Raw genomic sequence first — 18,206 nt, 5'->3', positions numbered from 1 at the left:
ATAGAATGGGAGGTATACTAATCTAGCGATTCTGTTTGTAACACCTGGAAATATTGATCAGCGACTCCATATTTTTTTTTCTAACAGCCAACACGCAGGGGATGTCCCCTATGAATGCAGTGCATTGCGTTGGCGAGAGGAAATTAGTAATCGGAGGTTGGGAAAAGGATGTAGAGCTTATTGGCATTTGTCTTAAATCTTTGGATGACAAAGTGGGTGGGAAAAACATTAGCCGGAATTCGATTCCACATACGAACGGTTTGGGCGAAATAAGAATTCCCTCTATAATGCATTGTGCGGTCCGCTGGCCAATCAATTACAAACGGGTGTGAGTTCCTGGAATGTCTAGTTTCCCTGACAAACATTCTTACATCAGGAGTAAGAAGACGAATATCAGACGAACACACACCATGAAAGTACCGATAGAACAGCGCCAAACAACCCACATTGTGACGATGTTCAAGGTAGGCAACAGAGTTGGATGCCCCGCTGTCCCCAATCAACGCCATCGCTATCCTCTGTACACGGTCCAGTAGCTCCAAGTATGATTTTGAAGCTCCAGCTCATACATGTGAGTTGTATTCCATTTTCGGCCTTATGAAAGTGGTGTGGATATTAAGAAGATCAGACGGAGTGAAGTAATTTCCCCACCGTTTAAGGAATCCTAAACGCTTGAATGCTTCTTTCGACACCTCAAATACACTTTTAGCCCAACGGACATCATTTTGTATTGTCATGCCCAGACATCAGAGCTTCTGATTGCTCAACATTTATACCGTTAATAGACAAATATGATCGTGATGGGTCAGCGAATCGTTGCCGTACATTAAAATATACTCGATTCACTCAGAAATGGCCAGCAAATCCTGGCAGAGTGTATCATCCATAACCCGCCTCTTGTCCTCAATCTCTCGAAGACTCGGCCTATGGTCGAATGAGTACGAATGATAGAGATCGTTGATGAAAATAAGAAAAGAGAAGGAGAAAGAACAGAGCCCTGGGGTACACCTGCGGTCAATTTATGCTCATTGAATGAGAACCCATCTATAACGACTCGAATAGTGCAATCTCTGAGAAAGTTCAAAATAAATCGAACGAAGCCATTACCGACACCAAATGCGACAAGCTTTGATAAAAGAGCACCGTGTCAGACCCGGGAGGGGAAAACCACCGCTGAAAATTGTTTCATATGGTCTCGCCAGGATTAGAACCCAGACGTTCAGCGTCATAGGCGGACATGCTAACCTCTGCGCCACAAGATGTCAAGATCCGAAATCGGTTTAAATTGGAGCTCTATAGGGTTATGAACCAATTTACACTGTTCTTGGCAAAGTTGTTTATGGTCAAAGCAAAGCACTCCATGCCAAATTTTAGCCAATGGGGCTAAATGACGATTAAGAATATATTTACTTTATGGGGTCTTAGACGAATATTTCGAGGTGTTAGAAACCGAATGACGAAATGAATATACCCCTATACTATGCTGAACGATATAAAAATACGATTTGCAATTTTTTCCCATGCCACCACTTGGTAAACTTCTAGTCTTTAGAGGTAGCCTATTATTGCCTGAATAATAAAAACACAATGATAATTATTGTAAATGCCAGGGCAACATCCTTTGCAAACATTTGCTAGAAATGTTAGTCTTTTATACTATGGTGAAAATTTAAGTTTAAAAAAATTTAAACTGAAGTGCCATTCAGGTCAAATACGCTTTCCTGTTTATTGTCTCTTCGCATATTTGCCAAATTACATTTGCAGTACCCTTAGGAAATAATTCGGCTTGTGTGTTTAAGCTGACGCTGTAGAAAAATGTCCTTAGTGTAAATTTAAAAGTAAATAACATGAAACAATTATAAAAAATTTAAATAAAATATTCAAATCCAAATACAATTCAGTACAAACTAAACATAATGCATATGCTATGTACACAGTTTTTACATAAAATGGGTTTAATTTTTTAGAGTGACATAACTTTAAACTTCAATAAAGCGAAAGGGTAATAAAAATCCGATGTTATTCCTCGTGACTAACATACTGTACACCGTGTGTGTGTGATTGTTTCGGTGGCACTCCTGTCTTGGCTCAGACTTGTGCTGAGTCATTTCGGGTTATGCCACCTAATTTTTGACTCTTTCTGAATGATGTGTTGCTATGGTATGATGCTTGCATCATCCCATAAGGTGACAAGTCCGGAACTGTCTAGAGTGCAACTGGTAGTAGTTGGACAACGTGGTCGAACCAGAGTCATTAATCTGGTACCATGGGAGTCAGGAGCCCCTGGAACTTCGATTCCAGCCTGATTATTGGTGAGGGCCCAGTTGGGAGCAACGTGATGACTGTGTCTTAACACCTTAAATTGCAGGAAGGGCATTTCGATGCTCGGTGTGGAGTTGCATGTACTCAACCAGGTGCCGTGACCCATAAAACGGGCAGAGTTTTAGATAGTGCTCTGCTCCTAACCAAGGGGGAGGCCATGTCCAGAGAACGTGAACTCGAATTGGTACCCATGCTAGTCTCGGCCATGTATGGGGGCGTTGGTAGAGGCATCGTTTCCACCCGGTGTTAAGCGCCCTGAAGGATTTAGCAATCGTGACAGATAAAACACCATGTGGACTTTCCCCGTACCCTTAAGTAGTTTAAATCCCGGAATTCCTCCACACACCCGTCGTTGCTGGTTAAGAACCACGTCAAATCCCCCTGCCATCAGGAGGACCTCTTACGGCCTGGAGATTTATCTGCAGAAACCGGACCATAGCCAGGATTAAGAATTTCCACCACTTTTGCGTTAGACTCGTCTTCTGATTATGTCTGGAGTTCGTTCGCACAAGATTTGTTAGATCTTGTCATGATGAGCTTCCGTACACATCCAAGGGCAGGGGAGAAAGCAGTGGAATCACTTTTCCTCAGGACACTGGACACTTGCGGAGTGGACGATTCCTCCTTAGATGTTTGACTAGCTGCTGCTGTCGAAGTACTTTTTGAGTTCCGGGCTTCCCCGCTGAAGCACACCTTGAGTCCAGTCCAACCGGATGACCCACAAACACAGGGCTTGTTGGGAACCGTTTCGATGCCTTCCCCTCCTGCCTCAATTTTTAATGTTCATTCAATTTTAAGTTGAGTTTAGCGACATTTTTCTGGCTTAAAAAGACTGTTTTGATTATAAAATCTCTTTACTTTTCTTTCTCGTAATTTAATGTTATGTAACTCTTAAAAAATCACCCTTTACATGTATGCAAGTATAATATGAATAATAATGTGTTTACTCCTTACATGTTGACTCTGAGATTTAATTAAGTTTAGCAAACACATGTCAAACAACAAATGCCGCTTTTGTTGTCTGCTAAACATTTGATGTAGATGTAGGTAGCATGGGCACATACACAGGCACAGTTCTTAGAGGTTACATTTGGCAGGCAATAAGACGCTAAAGGGGATTGAGGGGACGAGCATAATATACAAAGCATTGTCACTTACCTTTGGCAATGAGGCTAATACTTGTTGTTTAACATCCCACACTAATTTGTCGGAGGGAAATTGCAGGCATTTGTAGACATTCAGCTCTGGCACGTGGATGCGCACCAGCAGCCAGCCGTCCCGTGGCTCTGGCGGTGGTTCATCGTCAAATCCCGGCCCGGAACCGCTGTCCATATTGGCCGGGTTTTGTTTGACTTTGGGTGTGGGTGGGTGATACGTCGTAATTTTGAATGTTTTTTATGGCAACGTGGGGGAGAGGAAAAATTTCAAAGAGTCGCTTGACTGTAGTGTTGGATGCTGTCGTTCAACTGGGTGTTTTTCCCACAGAGTTTTTGTTTTTCGAGTTTTTTTGTTGTTTTTCTTCAATTAATGTTTATTGAATTGTGCTGGTTGCTGTTGCATAAATTCTAATGAAGTCTGAATATAAACAAACTTCAGTTCTGGCGTTTTCTTTAGTAGATCAGTTCAATTCAGTCGTTGTTCTATTTTATTTTGTTTGTTTTTTTTAATATTCCTTATTTTTCTTTTGTTGGTGTGCGTTTGTTTTTTCTATTGAATTTTTTTAGTTTTTTTTTTTTCTTCTGCTTTTAGTGCAGGCAAAAAATGTTCAGTGAGTTTCCAACATGCATTGATTGTTTATAATTAACAATCAGCAAGAGTTGTTTCGTTTCGATTTGGTTTGGTGTTTTTTTTTTAAGAATTTTTGGGGCCAGGGAGTTTTGTTTCCGTTTTCTCCAACTGCTTGGTTTATTTAACAGCCGTTGCAGAAACGCCTGCCATTTGTTTTCGCTTTGTAAACATTTTTCCGTCTTTCATCTTGCCACAAACATTCAAAATTTTGGTGTTGCAATAATTTAGTTATCTGTAAAGATAGAAGAAAAAAATGTGAAGTTAGTTGAGTGATGTATACCATAAAAAATATTAATAAAAATTTAATGTTTACTAGGTTAGGTAAAATCGAAAAGAAGGTGTAAAATATAAATTGCTCCATGAAACTATTGTATATGAATATATCTAGGCAAGTAATTGGCTTCTTGTTCGTCTTAAAAGACGAAAAGTAACACCGGAGAGAGTTTTGCTGAAAATTAAAGATTTCTTATACCAAAAATTGTTTACTAGGTTAGGTAAGGTTGAACAGTGGACAGCGGTTCCGGGCCGGGATTTGACGATGAACCACCGCCAGAACTAAGAGCACCAATGAAACTAGGCCAGAAATCGGCTTCTTATGCGTCATAAAAGACGAAAAATAAGATTGAAGAGATTTTTACTGAAAATAAATAATTTTTACTAATGAGATGTTTACTATTAGAGATGTTTACTAAAAATTAATATTTTTTACTAAGAATTAATTTTTTTACTAATAATCAAGTTTTTACTTAAAGTGAATAAAATTTTGTTAAACCAAAATTAAAGTAGTTTAATAAATATTAAAAATTTTTTACTAAAAATTTTTAATTTTACAGAAATAGGCTACTTATGTGTCCTAAAACCCGAAGAGAGCATTGAAATGTTTTTTGCAAAATATATATAATTTTTTACTAAACCTAAACATTTTTTTACTAAAAAATAATAGTTTTTACTAATATATTTCATTTTTTTGCTAATAATTAAAATTTGTTACTTATAATCAAAAATTAAAAAAAAATTAAAACAAAATTAAAGATTATTACTTAAAATAACAATAACTTTACTACAAACTAAAATATTTTACTAAAAACTAAAATTTTTTTACTAAAAGTAAAAAAAAAAATTTTAAACACATAATTAAAGTATTTCACTGAATATTAACATCACTTTTACTGAAAACTAAAATTTTTAACTAAAATCAAGGATTTTTACCAAAAATCAAAGATTGTTTATTTCTTTTTGGTAGTAAACAAATTAAAGATATTATTACTTAAAATTAAAGCTTGGATACCCACCACCGCGGATATATCTTTTGTTATAGTACAATGAAAAATGCATCATTTATGAACCCAAAGCAGCTACATAGACCTAAATGAAGTCTGATTTCCACCATATTCAAGAAGGCTATGTAAGCGTTTAACACAACTCATAGTACCACATAAAAAATGCCACTTTTATGGGCCTAAGAACTTAAATCGGAAGATCGTAATATGTATATGACAGCTATATCCATAAATAGACCGATCTGAATCATACTGAGTAGGAATGTCGAGGGCCTAACGCAGCTCACTATGACACATTTTAGCGAAAACGAGTAATCAATGCGCTTTTGTTAGTCTCCCAAGAAATTAAATCGGGAGATTGGTATATATGGCATCTATTGTATACCCAAATATAGCCCGATCTTGGACATACTCGGTACGAACGTCAAAGGACCTTACGTAACTCATTGTAACTAATTTTAGCAAACCTTTTATGGACCCAAACCTGAAATCGGGAGATCGGTAAATATGGCAGCTGTATCCAAATCAGGACCGACCTAAGCCGTATTGAACAGCGATATCGAAGAGCCTAACACAACTTGCTATACGAAATTTCTACGAAATCAGACAATAAATGCGCCTTTTATGGGCCAAAGTCCCTAAATCAGGAGATCGATCTATATGACAGCTATATCCAAATCTGGACCGATCAGGGCTGTGTTAAACAAGGACGTCGAGAAGCCTAACACAACTCATTGTCTCAAATTTCAGTGAAATTGGATAAAAAATGTAGCGTTAATGGGCCCAAGACCTTAAATCAGTAGATCGGTCTATATGGGGGCTATATCAAGATATAGTCCGCTATAGCCCATCTTCGAACTAAAAGAAAGTTTCAGCTTAATACCTCTATTTTTTCCGACTGTAGCGTTATTTCAACAGACAGGCGGACGGATGAACAGACGGATGGACAGACGGACGGACATAGGTAGATCGTCTTAGATTTTTACGACGATCAAGAATATACATCCTTTATAAGCTCGGAAATAGATATTTCGTTGTGTTGCGAACGGAATAACAAAATGATTTTACCCCCATTCTTCGGTAGTAGGTATAGAAATAATGAAAATTCGAATTATTTTTGTTAGTGACCACTGTTGCTCTATAATCTCTTACGTGATTTTTGCGGGTTGTTAGGGTCAATATACCGATCTTGGATATTGACTTCTTGAGCCCATAGAGGGCGCAATTCTCATCCGATTGGGCAGAAATTGTGCATGAAGTTGTTTATTATAACTTTCAACAACTGTGCTAAGTATGGTTCAAATCGGTCCATAACCTGATATAGCTGCCATATATACCGATATTGGATCTTGACTTCTTGAGCCACTAGAGGGCGCAATTTTTATCCGATTTGGATGAAATTTTGCATGAAGCTGTTTGTTATTACTTCCAACAACTGTGACAAGTATGGTTCAAATCGGTTCATAACCTGATGTAGCGGCCATATATACCGATATTGGATCTTGACTTTTTGAGCCACTTGAGGGCGCAATTCTTTTCCGATTTTTTTGTTATTACTTCCAAGAACTGTGCCAAGTGTGGTTCATAACCCGATATAGCTACCATATTCACGAAACTTGTATCTTGACTTCTTCAGCCTCTAGAGGGCGCAATTCTTACTCGATTTTGCTGAAATTTTGTACAACCGCTTCTCCCGTGACCTTCAACATGCATGCCCCACATGGTCTTAATCGATATATAGCCTGATATAGCTCTCTTATAAATCGATCTCTCGATTTTGCTTCTTGAGCCCCTGCAAGGCGCAATTCTTATCCGAATGGACTAAAATATTACCCAATGACTTCTTCTATGGTCTACAACACTCAATTTACTCATGGTCCGAATCGGACTGTAACTTGATATATCTCCAATAGCACAACAATTATTATGGATTATTCCTTGTTTGCCCAAAAAGAGATACCGCGCCAAGAACTCAACAAATGCGATCCATTCTCGCTTTATCCATGCTCTTACATGTTTTTACGAAAACTAAAATCTTTTTTACTAACAATTTTTATTTTCTAAAGTATTATTACCTAACATTAAAGATATTTTTACTAAAAAGGAAAATTTGTTTTCTTTATAAATTTATGTGAAATAGCTGAAGTCTTGCAAATATCTCCCGAATTGGAATTATCGCTTATTGATGTCTAAAGCACTCACTTAACAACATTAGTGGACTTTTTTTAACAAAATTTGTAATTTGTTTAACATACAGCCAAAATAAAGTTTTTTTTTTTTAATTTAAGTTTTTTTTTACTAAAACTAAAATCTCTTTTACTAACAATTTTTTTTTCATCAAGTATTATTACTTAACCTTAAAGATATTTTTACTCAAATATTACACAATGATTTCTACTATGGTCTTCAACATTCAATTTACTTATGGTCCGAGTCGGACTGTAACTTGATATATCTCCAACAGCACAACAATTATTATGGATTATTCCTTGTTTGCCCAAGAAGAACTCGGCAAATGCGATCCATTCTCGCTCCATTCTCGCTCCATCCACGCTCTTACTTGTTTTTACTAAAACTAGCATCTTTTTTACTAACAATTTTTATTTTCTTAAGTATTATTACCTAACACTAAAGATATTTTTACTAAAAAGGAAAATTTTTTTCTTCATAAATCCATGTGAAATAGCTGAAGTCTTGCAACTATCTCCCGAATTGTATCCCCTTATTGAAGTCCAAAGCACCCACTTAACAACATTAGCGGTTTTTTTTAACAAAATTTGTAACTTGTTTAACCTACAGCCAAAATAATTTTTTTTTTAAATTTAAGTTATTTTTTTACTAAAACTAAAATCACTTTTACTAACAATTTTTTTTTCTCAAGTATTATTACTTAACCTTAAAGATATTTTTACTAAAAATGAAAACATGTTTTCTTTACAAATCGATATGAAATAGCTGAAGTCTTGCAACTATCTCCTGAACTGTATCCCCTTATTGATGTCCAAAGCACTCACTTAACAACATTAGCGGACTTTTTTTTAATAAAATTTGTAATTTGTTTAACATACAGCCAAAATAAAGTTTTATTTTTTAATTTAAGTTTTTTTTTACTAAAACTAAAATCTCTTTTACTAACAATTTTTTTTTCCTCAAGTATTATTACTTAACTTTAAAGATATTTTTACTAAAAATTAAAACATGTTTTCTTTATAAATCGATATGAAATAGCTGAAGTCTTGAAACTATCTCCTGAATTGTATCCCCTTATTGATGTCCAAAGCACCCACTTAACAACATTAGCGAACTTTTTTTAACAAAATTTGTAATTTGTTTAACATCCAGCCAAAATAAAGTTTTTTTTTTTTTAATATAAGTTTTTTTTTACTAAAACTAAAATCTTTTTTACTAACAATTTTTCTTTCCTTAAGTATTATTACTTAACATTAAAGATATTTTTACTAAAAATGAAAACATGTTTTCTTTGTGAATCGATATGAAATAGCTGATCGATATGAAATACCACCCGAATTGGAATTATTCCCTTATTGATGTCCAAAGCACCCATTTGGCAACATTAGCGAACATTTTTAACAAAATTTTTAAAATTCGCATTGACATTCTCATGTCAATATTTAACATCCAGCCAAAATAACTTCAAATTTGCTTCTTACCAAACTAGGTCATAGTTTGTCAACCACATTGTGCTCTCATTGTGGGTGAGAGAATGAGAGAGCCAATGTAAATAATATTGAAACACAGAAATGTCTAACATTTCACATAATTTGCAAACGAATTTGACGGTGTCATGGGTGTATGTTCGTGCGAAACAGAGAACACGACCCAAAAGGGATCTAAGTCAGAATATTGGTTGCACTTTATGCTGTCAGTCAAGTGAAAAATTCACAAAAATTGTGTCAAAGCTCAAACAAGGAGAACAGAGACAGGGGGAATAGTGAGCCAACAATATAACGAAATAAATGCATTAAGGCGGTGGTGAGTGGCACAGTAACTAAACAGAAATTGTAACACAACAGATGATATGTTCATCTGTGCGTCTATGCATTCACACTGTCATGACAATTGCAGTTTATGTTGTGAGAGAAAAAAATAGTATAGCGGTTGCGCCTACTTTTTTCCTCACAACACTAATAAAACATAATTAATTTGTAAAATGTTAGCACGAGCAAAAAAACTACTGCAAAAAAAAGCAAAAAACATAAAAACAATTGTTTTACTATTCGAATGGGAGGTATGTCCGCTAGATGTGAACGTACCATCCCTCTTTCTGCTGCAACATGTGGGTCAACATAGGCGTCTTTGCCACTACATGAATTGCATTGCATTTAACATGTTTTAATCATACGTGAACATGTACAGCTTTGAACTCGTCAACAAATGTTATGTATTGAAGTTTTTTTTTCACTAAGGCGTTGAGTGGCTGTTGTCGTTTCGTTTGCCTGTAGCTAAAAGTTAAACCCAACATGAACACTACAAAAAAAAAAATAAAAACAATAGAAAAACTTATAACTTTTTAAAACCATTTTTGAAGTGATGGAGGGTAAAATGCATGTCAAACACACACGTTAAAGGTCTCCGGGGTGCAATGTAATGAATAATTAACACTTTGTTAAATTTGAGCAGAAGTTTAAAGCAGAATTTTCATAATTTGGGAAATTAGTAATAATTGGCATTAAATTTGTTCGTGCGAAACTTTTGTGTACTACATTTTAGAGGGTTGGCTTATATGAGCAAGATATCAAAAGCTGAACTTATGTGAACTGGAGCAAGCATTCATGCAAAGGGTAATCCAACTACATTCTCTAATAATTTTCTTGGGTGTTCCTCAGTGTTATATTCCCACCTTCCTACTAACTGCTACATTTCCCATGAACATTCCTTTAAGAAACAGGCGATACTTCTCTCATATCAATGAGCGCAGTCCGATAATAGTTTAAGCTCAATGATAAGGGTCACCCATTTTATGCCGAGTCCAAGCGGCGTGGCGCATCGCGAAACCACTTCGTAGAGAAGTTTTACCATGGCAGGTTACCTCATAAATTTAGCCAGCATTAATAAAAGGATAACCACCGCCGAACGTTTTTTTGATGTTCATGACGGGATTTAGGCCCATGCATTCGGCGTAATATACCCCGATACAGCTCCCATATAAACCAATCTCCCTTTTATGCTTCTTGAGCCCCTACAAGTCGCAATTCTTATCCGTATGGACTCCAATGACTCCTACTATGGTCTTCAACATTCAATTCACTTATGGTCCGAATCGGACTATAACTTTATATATTTCCAATAGCATAACAATTATTATCGATTATTCCTTGTTTGCCCAAAAAGAAATACCGCGCAAAGAACTCGACAAATGCGATCAATTCTTGCTACATCCGCGCTCTTACTTGTTTTTTGTAAAACTAAACTCTTTTTTACTAAAAATTTTTATTTTCTTAATTATTATTACCTAACATTAAAGATATTTTTACCGAAAATGAATAAATTTTTTTTCTTTATAAATCCATATGAAATAGCTGAAGTCTTGCAACTATCTCCCGAATTGTATCCCCTAATTGAAGTCCAAAGCACCCACTTAACAACTTTAGCGGACTTTTTTTAACAAAATTTGTTATTTGTTTAACATACAGCCAAAATAAAGTTTTTTTTTTTAAATTTAAGTTTTTTTTACTAAAACTAAATAAAATCTCTTTTTCCAAAAATTTTTATTCCTCAAGTATTATTACTTAACTTTAAAGATATTTTTACTAAAAATGAAAACATGTTTTCTTTATAAATCGATATGAAATAGCTGAAGTCTTGCAACTATCTTCTGAATTGTATCCCCTTATTGATGTCCAAAGCACCCACTAAACAACATTAGCGGACTGTTTTTTTAACAAAATTTGTAATTTGTTTAACATCTAGCCAAAATAAAGTTTTTTTTTTAATTAAAGTTTTTTTTTACTAAAACTAAAATCTCTTTTTCAAACATTTTTTTTTCCTCAAGTATTATTACCTAACTTTAAAGATATTTTTACTAAAAATGAAAACATGTTTTCTTTATAAATCGATATGAAGTAGCTGAAGTCTTGCAACTATCTCCTGAATTGTATCCCCTTATTGATGTCTAAAGCACCCACTAAACACCATTAGCGGACTTTTTTTTAAAAAAAATTTGTAACTTGTTTAACATCCAGCCAAAATAAAGTTTTTTTTTTAAATTTAAGTTGCGTTCGGCGTTATAGGCGGACATGCTAACCACTGCTCTATAGTATCCCCCCCTAACTGCCTTTATTGTGTAGCAAATGCAAATTTTGCCCATGAACATTCCACTAAGGAACAGGGGGAAACTTCTCACATATCAATGAGTGCAGTCCGATTCCAGTTTAAGCTCAATGGTAAGGGGCCTCCTTTTTATAGCCGAGTCCGAAAGGCGTGCCGCAGTGCGACACCTCTTTGGAGAGAAGTTCTACATGGCATAGTTGCCAAATGTTGCCAGCATTAGCAGGGGAAAACCACCGCTGAAAAATTTTTTTCTTTTGATGGTCTCGCCAGGATTCGAATCCAGGCGTTCAGCGTCATAGGCGGACATGCTAACCTCTGCGCAACGGTGGCCTCCTTTGTTGTGTTGATGATTTTCATTACGTTGCGCAGAACTTGGAGTAACGGCTGACGATGGCCTTCGTGTCAGCCTGTCCACTTAGGACACAGTAGGATAAGAGGTAGTAGAACAGTGAGCTCAAAGTACTTAGAAAATATGCTAAACGGGCATTTAATGCAGCAAGGGGTTGTGGTAATATCGCACTATGGGACTTATATAAGGAAAAGACGGGGACTTACAAAAAGGAACTAAAGATATCCATATGAGAGGACTTTGTCAGATTGATCCCGTTAGGTGCTTGAACCCAAATTTTAATACCATATTCGTGTTTTGGTGCCCATCAAACCACTATCGGATATGGGTGGCGTTTTTGCGGTAAAGGGGAGGGTCCGCCCCCACCCGATATCTAAAAATTATATAGCCTATGTTTCCATCCAGAGAAACGTACCCAATCTATAAAAATTTTAAGGAAATAGGTTCAGCCAATAATGGGTCTAATGAGGTTTTTGAGGGGTGCCATGACTCCCTATATTTCGATCTGATTTTGTATGCTAGATTCGAAATTTACTCCCGAATGCCTTTCATTTGAGCCCCATATTGAAAAGAACGTCCAATATGTCTGTTTGGGGCAGTTTTGGGGCAGTTGGGGTGGCCCGATAGGTACTTAGACTCAAATTTTAATACCATATTCGTAATCTACTCTCCAATACCTTTCATTTGATACCTATACTGTCCCGGTCGGTCCACTTTTGATTTTTGGTTGTAATTTTTGCATAAGGGGGAGGGTCCGCCCCCCTTTCGATACTGAAAAATTATATATCCTATGTCTCCTTCCAGACCAACCTACACAATAAAATCGGTTCTGCCGTTTTTCAGTCTATACGGAACAAACAAACCGAGTCCCATATATCCGTGATTGGCTAATGTGCTAATTTTGGGCGTTTTTATGGGGGTGGGGTGCCCCTTATACTTCAAAATGAATTTGTAAGCCAGATTCGTTATCTACTCTCGCATTCTTGTCATTTGATACCCATATTGTCCTTATCGGTCCACTTTTGATTTTGAGTGGTGTTTTTGGGGTAACGGGGAGGGACGCCCCCTTCCGTTGTCAATAAATTAAAAGCCTATTCCTACTTCCTGTCCATATTCGTAATCTACTCCCGAATACCTTTCATTTGAGTCCCATATTGTCATGATCGTCAAATAAAACTATTTTAAGGGGTTTTGGGGCTGGGGCGGCCCCCCAGGTACTTGGACTTAACTTTTATCATGAAATTCGTACTCTGCTGTTGAATTACTTTCATTTGAAACTCATATTGTCCCGATCGGTCCACTTTCATTTTTGGGTAGTACCTTTGGGGTAAGAGGGTCCGTCACCCTCCCGATATTGAAAAAATTATATAGCAGATTGCGAAAGCTGATGGCATAGGGCAGTCCGTACATGGTGAACCTACAGGGGCCAAACGGTGAATCGACTGTCTCTCCGCGGTACACCCTATCACATTTGCTTTAGACACATTTTGCGGAGGACGTTGCCGACATACTGGTGACTCGGGAACGCGTTTATTGGGCGCTACACACAGTTGGGCCATTTAAGTCCCCTGGGCCGGACGACATTTATCCCAAAATGCTGCAGGAGGACTTCTGAGTTACGGATGCGTACAAGTTATCAGGGCATGTGTAAGATTTGCCTATGTTCCCAAATCTTGGACGAAAGTTTGGGTGGTTTCTATACCGAAGGCAGGAAAGCTGCAAAACAGTTCGGCGAAGGACTTTAGTCCGATTAGTCTTTCTTCTTTTCTTGTCAAGACGCTGGAGAGGATTTTGGACCATCAGAAGGAAGTTGGAGACGTCTTATTTCTCAACCTGCCATCTTATTTCTCACCATGCCTATATTAAGGGCAGATCCGTGGACTCGCCATTGCATGATGTAGTACATCGTCTTGAGAGACATAACGATTATAAGAAGTATACCCTGGCGGCAATACTGGATATTGAAGAGGCCTTCAACAACGTAAGCTCCTCTGCCATAGATGCGGTATTTAGGTGTGCGGGTCTGGGGAACAGTGTGATCGCTTGGATAATGAATATGCTATGGGGCAGGGAGATATCGGCTACTATGGATGTTGAGACAGTGAGCGTGAATGTGACTAGGGGAACACCGCAGGGAGGGATGATATCACCTCTGCTCTGGATCCTTGTGATGGACGGTCTTCTTAAAAGATTGGAAGAGTTGGGTGTTAGACTATGGGCGCACGTAGATGATCTGGTTATTCTCCCACAGGGAAGTTTTTGGACACGGTTTTGGAAGTTTAGGATGGTGCACTTGGCTGCACTACTAATTGAGCCGAGGGTTGCGGAATTGGTCCAGGGGGAGACTTTACAGTTATCACAGTATGAAAAGTTTTTGGCGATGATTCTAGACAGCAAATTGGATTGGAGGCTGAACATTGGGTCCAGAATAAGAAAAGCGTTTGCTGGGTGAATAGAGTCGCACTAAGATTTGTGTCTGGGGCTATAGGAACCACCGCAACTGGATCATTGGAGGTTATGTTGAGAATCAAGCCTATGGAATTGTTTATGATGAAGGTAACGGAGAGGACTCTTCTCAGATTGTCGCAGCTTGACTTGATTCGCGGATCTCCAGCGAGACATTTGCGAATATTGGATAATACCTTGGCGCTTTCGGCATGGTAATCGTGTCAGAAGCTCGCAGGGAGTAAGTGGGGTTTGAGGCCCAGGCTTATGCACTGGTTGTTCTCGGCGGTGGTGAGGCCAGACCTGACATATGGCTGCCACGTCTGGTGGAAGGTGACGGATTTTGCGTCACATGCCCGAAAACATAACAGGGTGAATAGAGTCGTACTAAGATTTGTGTCTGGGGCTATGGGAACCACCGGGACTGGATCATTGCAGGTTATGTTGGGAATTCACCCTATGGACTTGTTTAAAAGGGAGGTAGCGGAGAGGACTCTTCTTAGATTCGCGGATCACCGGCGAGACATTTCCGAATATTGGATAATACCTTGGCCTTACCTTCCAGATGGGAATGAACATGGTGTATAAAGGACTGCGGATAAAGTTATCTACCCTGCCGGAGTGGCAGAAAGGGCGGTTAGGTTTTAAGGCATTAACATTTTTACAGATGGATTAAAAATGGAAAATGGAACAGGGTGTGGTATCTATTGTAGCGAACTCCATATCAATGTCTCCTTGCGCATGAGGGATGATTGTCGCATCTTTCAAGCAGCGATGAATGTGAAGGCTGTAACAGCGTAACTTGTGTTGTCTATGAATATCGAGCGATCAGAAATTCATATATTCAGCGACAGTCAAGCAACATTGAAGGCGTTAAATAATACGTGTGTGAGATCCAAGTTCCTGGGCCGCAGTCGGGAGTTACTGATGCGTCTACAGGAATGCAATCATCGACCCTATGCTGAGTGCCAGGGCACGAAGACATAGAGGGAAATGAGAAAACCGATATACTCGCTAAGTCTGGAGTGAATCTCCACCTTGTGTGGGTTATGGATGTGTATCCTCCCCTCTCCCCCAAATATTTTATGGTCTCAAAGAGCGCTATAAAGAAACTTGAAACGCTGAAATGGAAGCGCAGGTTGTGAGCAGACAAAACTGATGTGGGACGAACATTGGAAGCAGAACATAGACTCTCTATTGTCAATGGAGAAGATGGATTTAAGTGCGGTTATAACTGGACACAATAAGTTAAGCAAACATTTGTCTCGCATAAGCATTAGAAATGATATCTGCCGCTGGTGTCATGATATAGAGGACAGTTGTCATTTCCTATGTCAATGCCCTGCACTATGCCAAAGTAGAAATAGGATATTTGGTTCTTTTTTCTTTCAGACTCTAGATGAACTCAGAGGCGTTAAGCCAGTTCAATACAAAGCCTTCATCGAAGCGGAAAAGTGGTACGAGAAAGTTCGTTGAAGCCATGCTTATAGGCAGGTCCAACTGCTGAGAGAAGAGGAATATTTCATGAGGAATCACAATGGGTCACAAGACCCAAAAAAATCCTCTTCCAACCTAACCTAACCTACCCTCCTTATGTACATTTTTTTTTCTGTTCATTGTTTTACAACAGAAGCGAAGGGCTATAGCCTCTGGTGGGAATCAAACCCACAACCCTTGCACTGCCACACAGCTACCACATTGTTTACATAAATATGTAATATTCCAAAAACATGAGCATTTCCAAATTGTATTATTTTTAGCTAATAGCGGTATATTATTCACGCTTGCTTGAAATTCAAGCCATTCATAGAGATCTCGAACATAAATCATGCATATAATTGGCAATAATAGCTTTTTATATATTTGTTTGGCAACAAATTAATTTTGAATATAATTTTGCACAACTTTGTCGCTTTTAGTTGTTTTTGCTTCTTTTTAATTAGCAAATTGAATTAAAATTTCTGCACAGTATACAAACATTTAACTGTGAGCATAGACCGTTGTGTGTGCATTAGGATATGCTTTGATTTTAAAATAGATAATTTTTGTTAAAATTTCATTAAATCATGGTCGCCCTGAAAGCCGAATTGATAGTATGCTCGGATTGCCCAAACAGGGGTCTTGGGTTCTACTCCCACCAGAGGCCTGGTGTTTCGCTACTGTGGTATCGCAACGAACTAATGTCTGAGTCATTTTAAAACATTTAGATTCCGTTGTATGGGGCATTAGTTAGTCGGATGCATCCGATTTTAGGCTTTCCTAACAGTTTTTTTATAAACATTTTTATTTTTATAAAAAATGCAAATTTTTTTGAGAATAAAATTTGAAAATTTTTTCCAATAAAAAATATTGTAAATTTTTGTAACAAAAATTAAAAAACAATTTACACAGGTTAGGTTAAAAAAAGGAAGCAAAAATTAATCCCCCCATGTCACTATGGATTTACGCCTAAGCCAGTAATTGGCTTTTTGTGCGCTCTAAAAACTGAAAAGTAACCTCGAAACAAAAATTTTTAGTTAGGAATTCCGTGCTACTTACAAAATTCTTAATTGTTTTCCATACCACTCCCCTAGGTTGGTTCATGTCTGGTAACGTGTCCCCACCTCAGTACCGGTGTCTGTTAGCTGCAAAAGCCGGGCAGTGACATAGGAAATGCTCCAACGACTTATTATCTTCCCCACATGCTATCACTTGCCGCTCCGAGTTTGCAAAAGTGAGCTCGTAGTCCCGTTATGACACCAAAAGCTATACTGACCTCCTTCTAACTTGCTTTCAGTAATAGCCTCGTCCGGATCATCCCATAGGATTTTTGCTATCCTACCTACTGTTTCGCCACTGGAGGCCACCGTTGCGCAGAGGTTAGGATTCGAACCTATGCCGCTGAACGCCTGGGTTCGAATCCTCACCATCAGAAAAAAATGTTCAGCGGTGGTTTTCCCCTCCTAATGCTGGCAACATTTGTGAGGTACTATGCCATGTAAAACTTCTCTCCAAAGAGGTGTCGCACTGCGGCACACCGCTCCGACTCGGCTATAAAAAGGACGCCCCCTATCATTGAGCTTAAACTGGAATCGGACTGCACTCATTGATATGTGAGAAGTTTGCTCCTGTTCCTTAGTGGAATGTTCATGGGTAAAATTTGCAGTTGTACCTACTGTTTCGTTCTTCCACAGTATTACATGGGCGTTCGTTGCCCATGCCCTTAACTCAGACTGCGTCGATCCGAAAGGCTTTGGGTTAACCAATTTTTTGAAGGCAGTTCTCTGGCTTTCACTGCCAAATCGTCTGCCATTTCATTCCCCCTTACTTCATAATGGCCCGGCACCCAAACGATGCGGAATGTGCCATCCTCAGAGAAGGCGTTAATCTCCTTCTTATACTGTAACACTGTTCGTGACCTTACCTTCCTAGTTGTAATTGCCGTTAGGGCCATTTTACTGTCCTTAAAGATGTTCACACTCGATGTCCTCGTGTGTCTCCCTATCTCACGCATTCCGTGATCGCCCGGATCTCCGCCCGCAGGACCGTATTATGGTCAGGCAGTCTAAAACAGTTCTAAGTCCCTGAGCTCTTAGTGTATCATGATCTTCCAGATGGCATTACTAGGGTTCCGCCAATCCAAGACTGTGTCGTTGGCAGCAGTGCCACGCACTCGACCTCAAGTGTCGTCTTAGGTATCCGATGGAAAACCTCTTCCCTTCCTTCCAGGTTTGCTATCGTCGCCGCAATTA

General features: G+C 38.3%; 1 protein-coding gene across 13 annotated transcripts in view; it reads right to left on the bottom strand.

Moving 5' to 3' along the window:
• Positions 1–18,206, bottom strand: part of LOC106081688 (uncharacterized) — a 445,711-nt gene that overhangs the window by 156,036 nt on the left and 271,469 nt on the right. For all 13 annotated transcript variants that reach the window (XM_059370389.1, XM_059370401.1, XM_059370400.1 and 10 more), the window contains exon 4: positions 3,481–4,342. In XM_059370389.1, coding sequence (XP_059226372.1) covers positions 3,481–3,654 — 174 coding nt within the window. In that variant the 5' untranslated portion in view covers positions 3,655–4,342. The remainder of the gene's footprint in view (positions 1–3,480; positions 4,343–18,206) is intronic.

The sequence above is a fragment of the Stomoxys calcitrans genome, chromosome 5, assembly GCF_963082655.1.
Source record: "Stomoxys calcitrans chromosome 5, idStoCalc2.1, whole genome shotgun sequence".
In the NCBI taxonomy this organism is placed as follows: domain Eukaryota; kingdom Metazoa; phylum Arthropoda; class Insecta; order Diptera; family Muscidae; genus Stomoxys; species Stomoxys calcitrans.
This window is presented reverse-complemented; position numbering and strand designations above follow the sequence as displayed.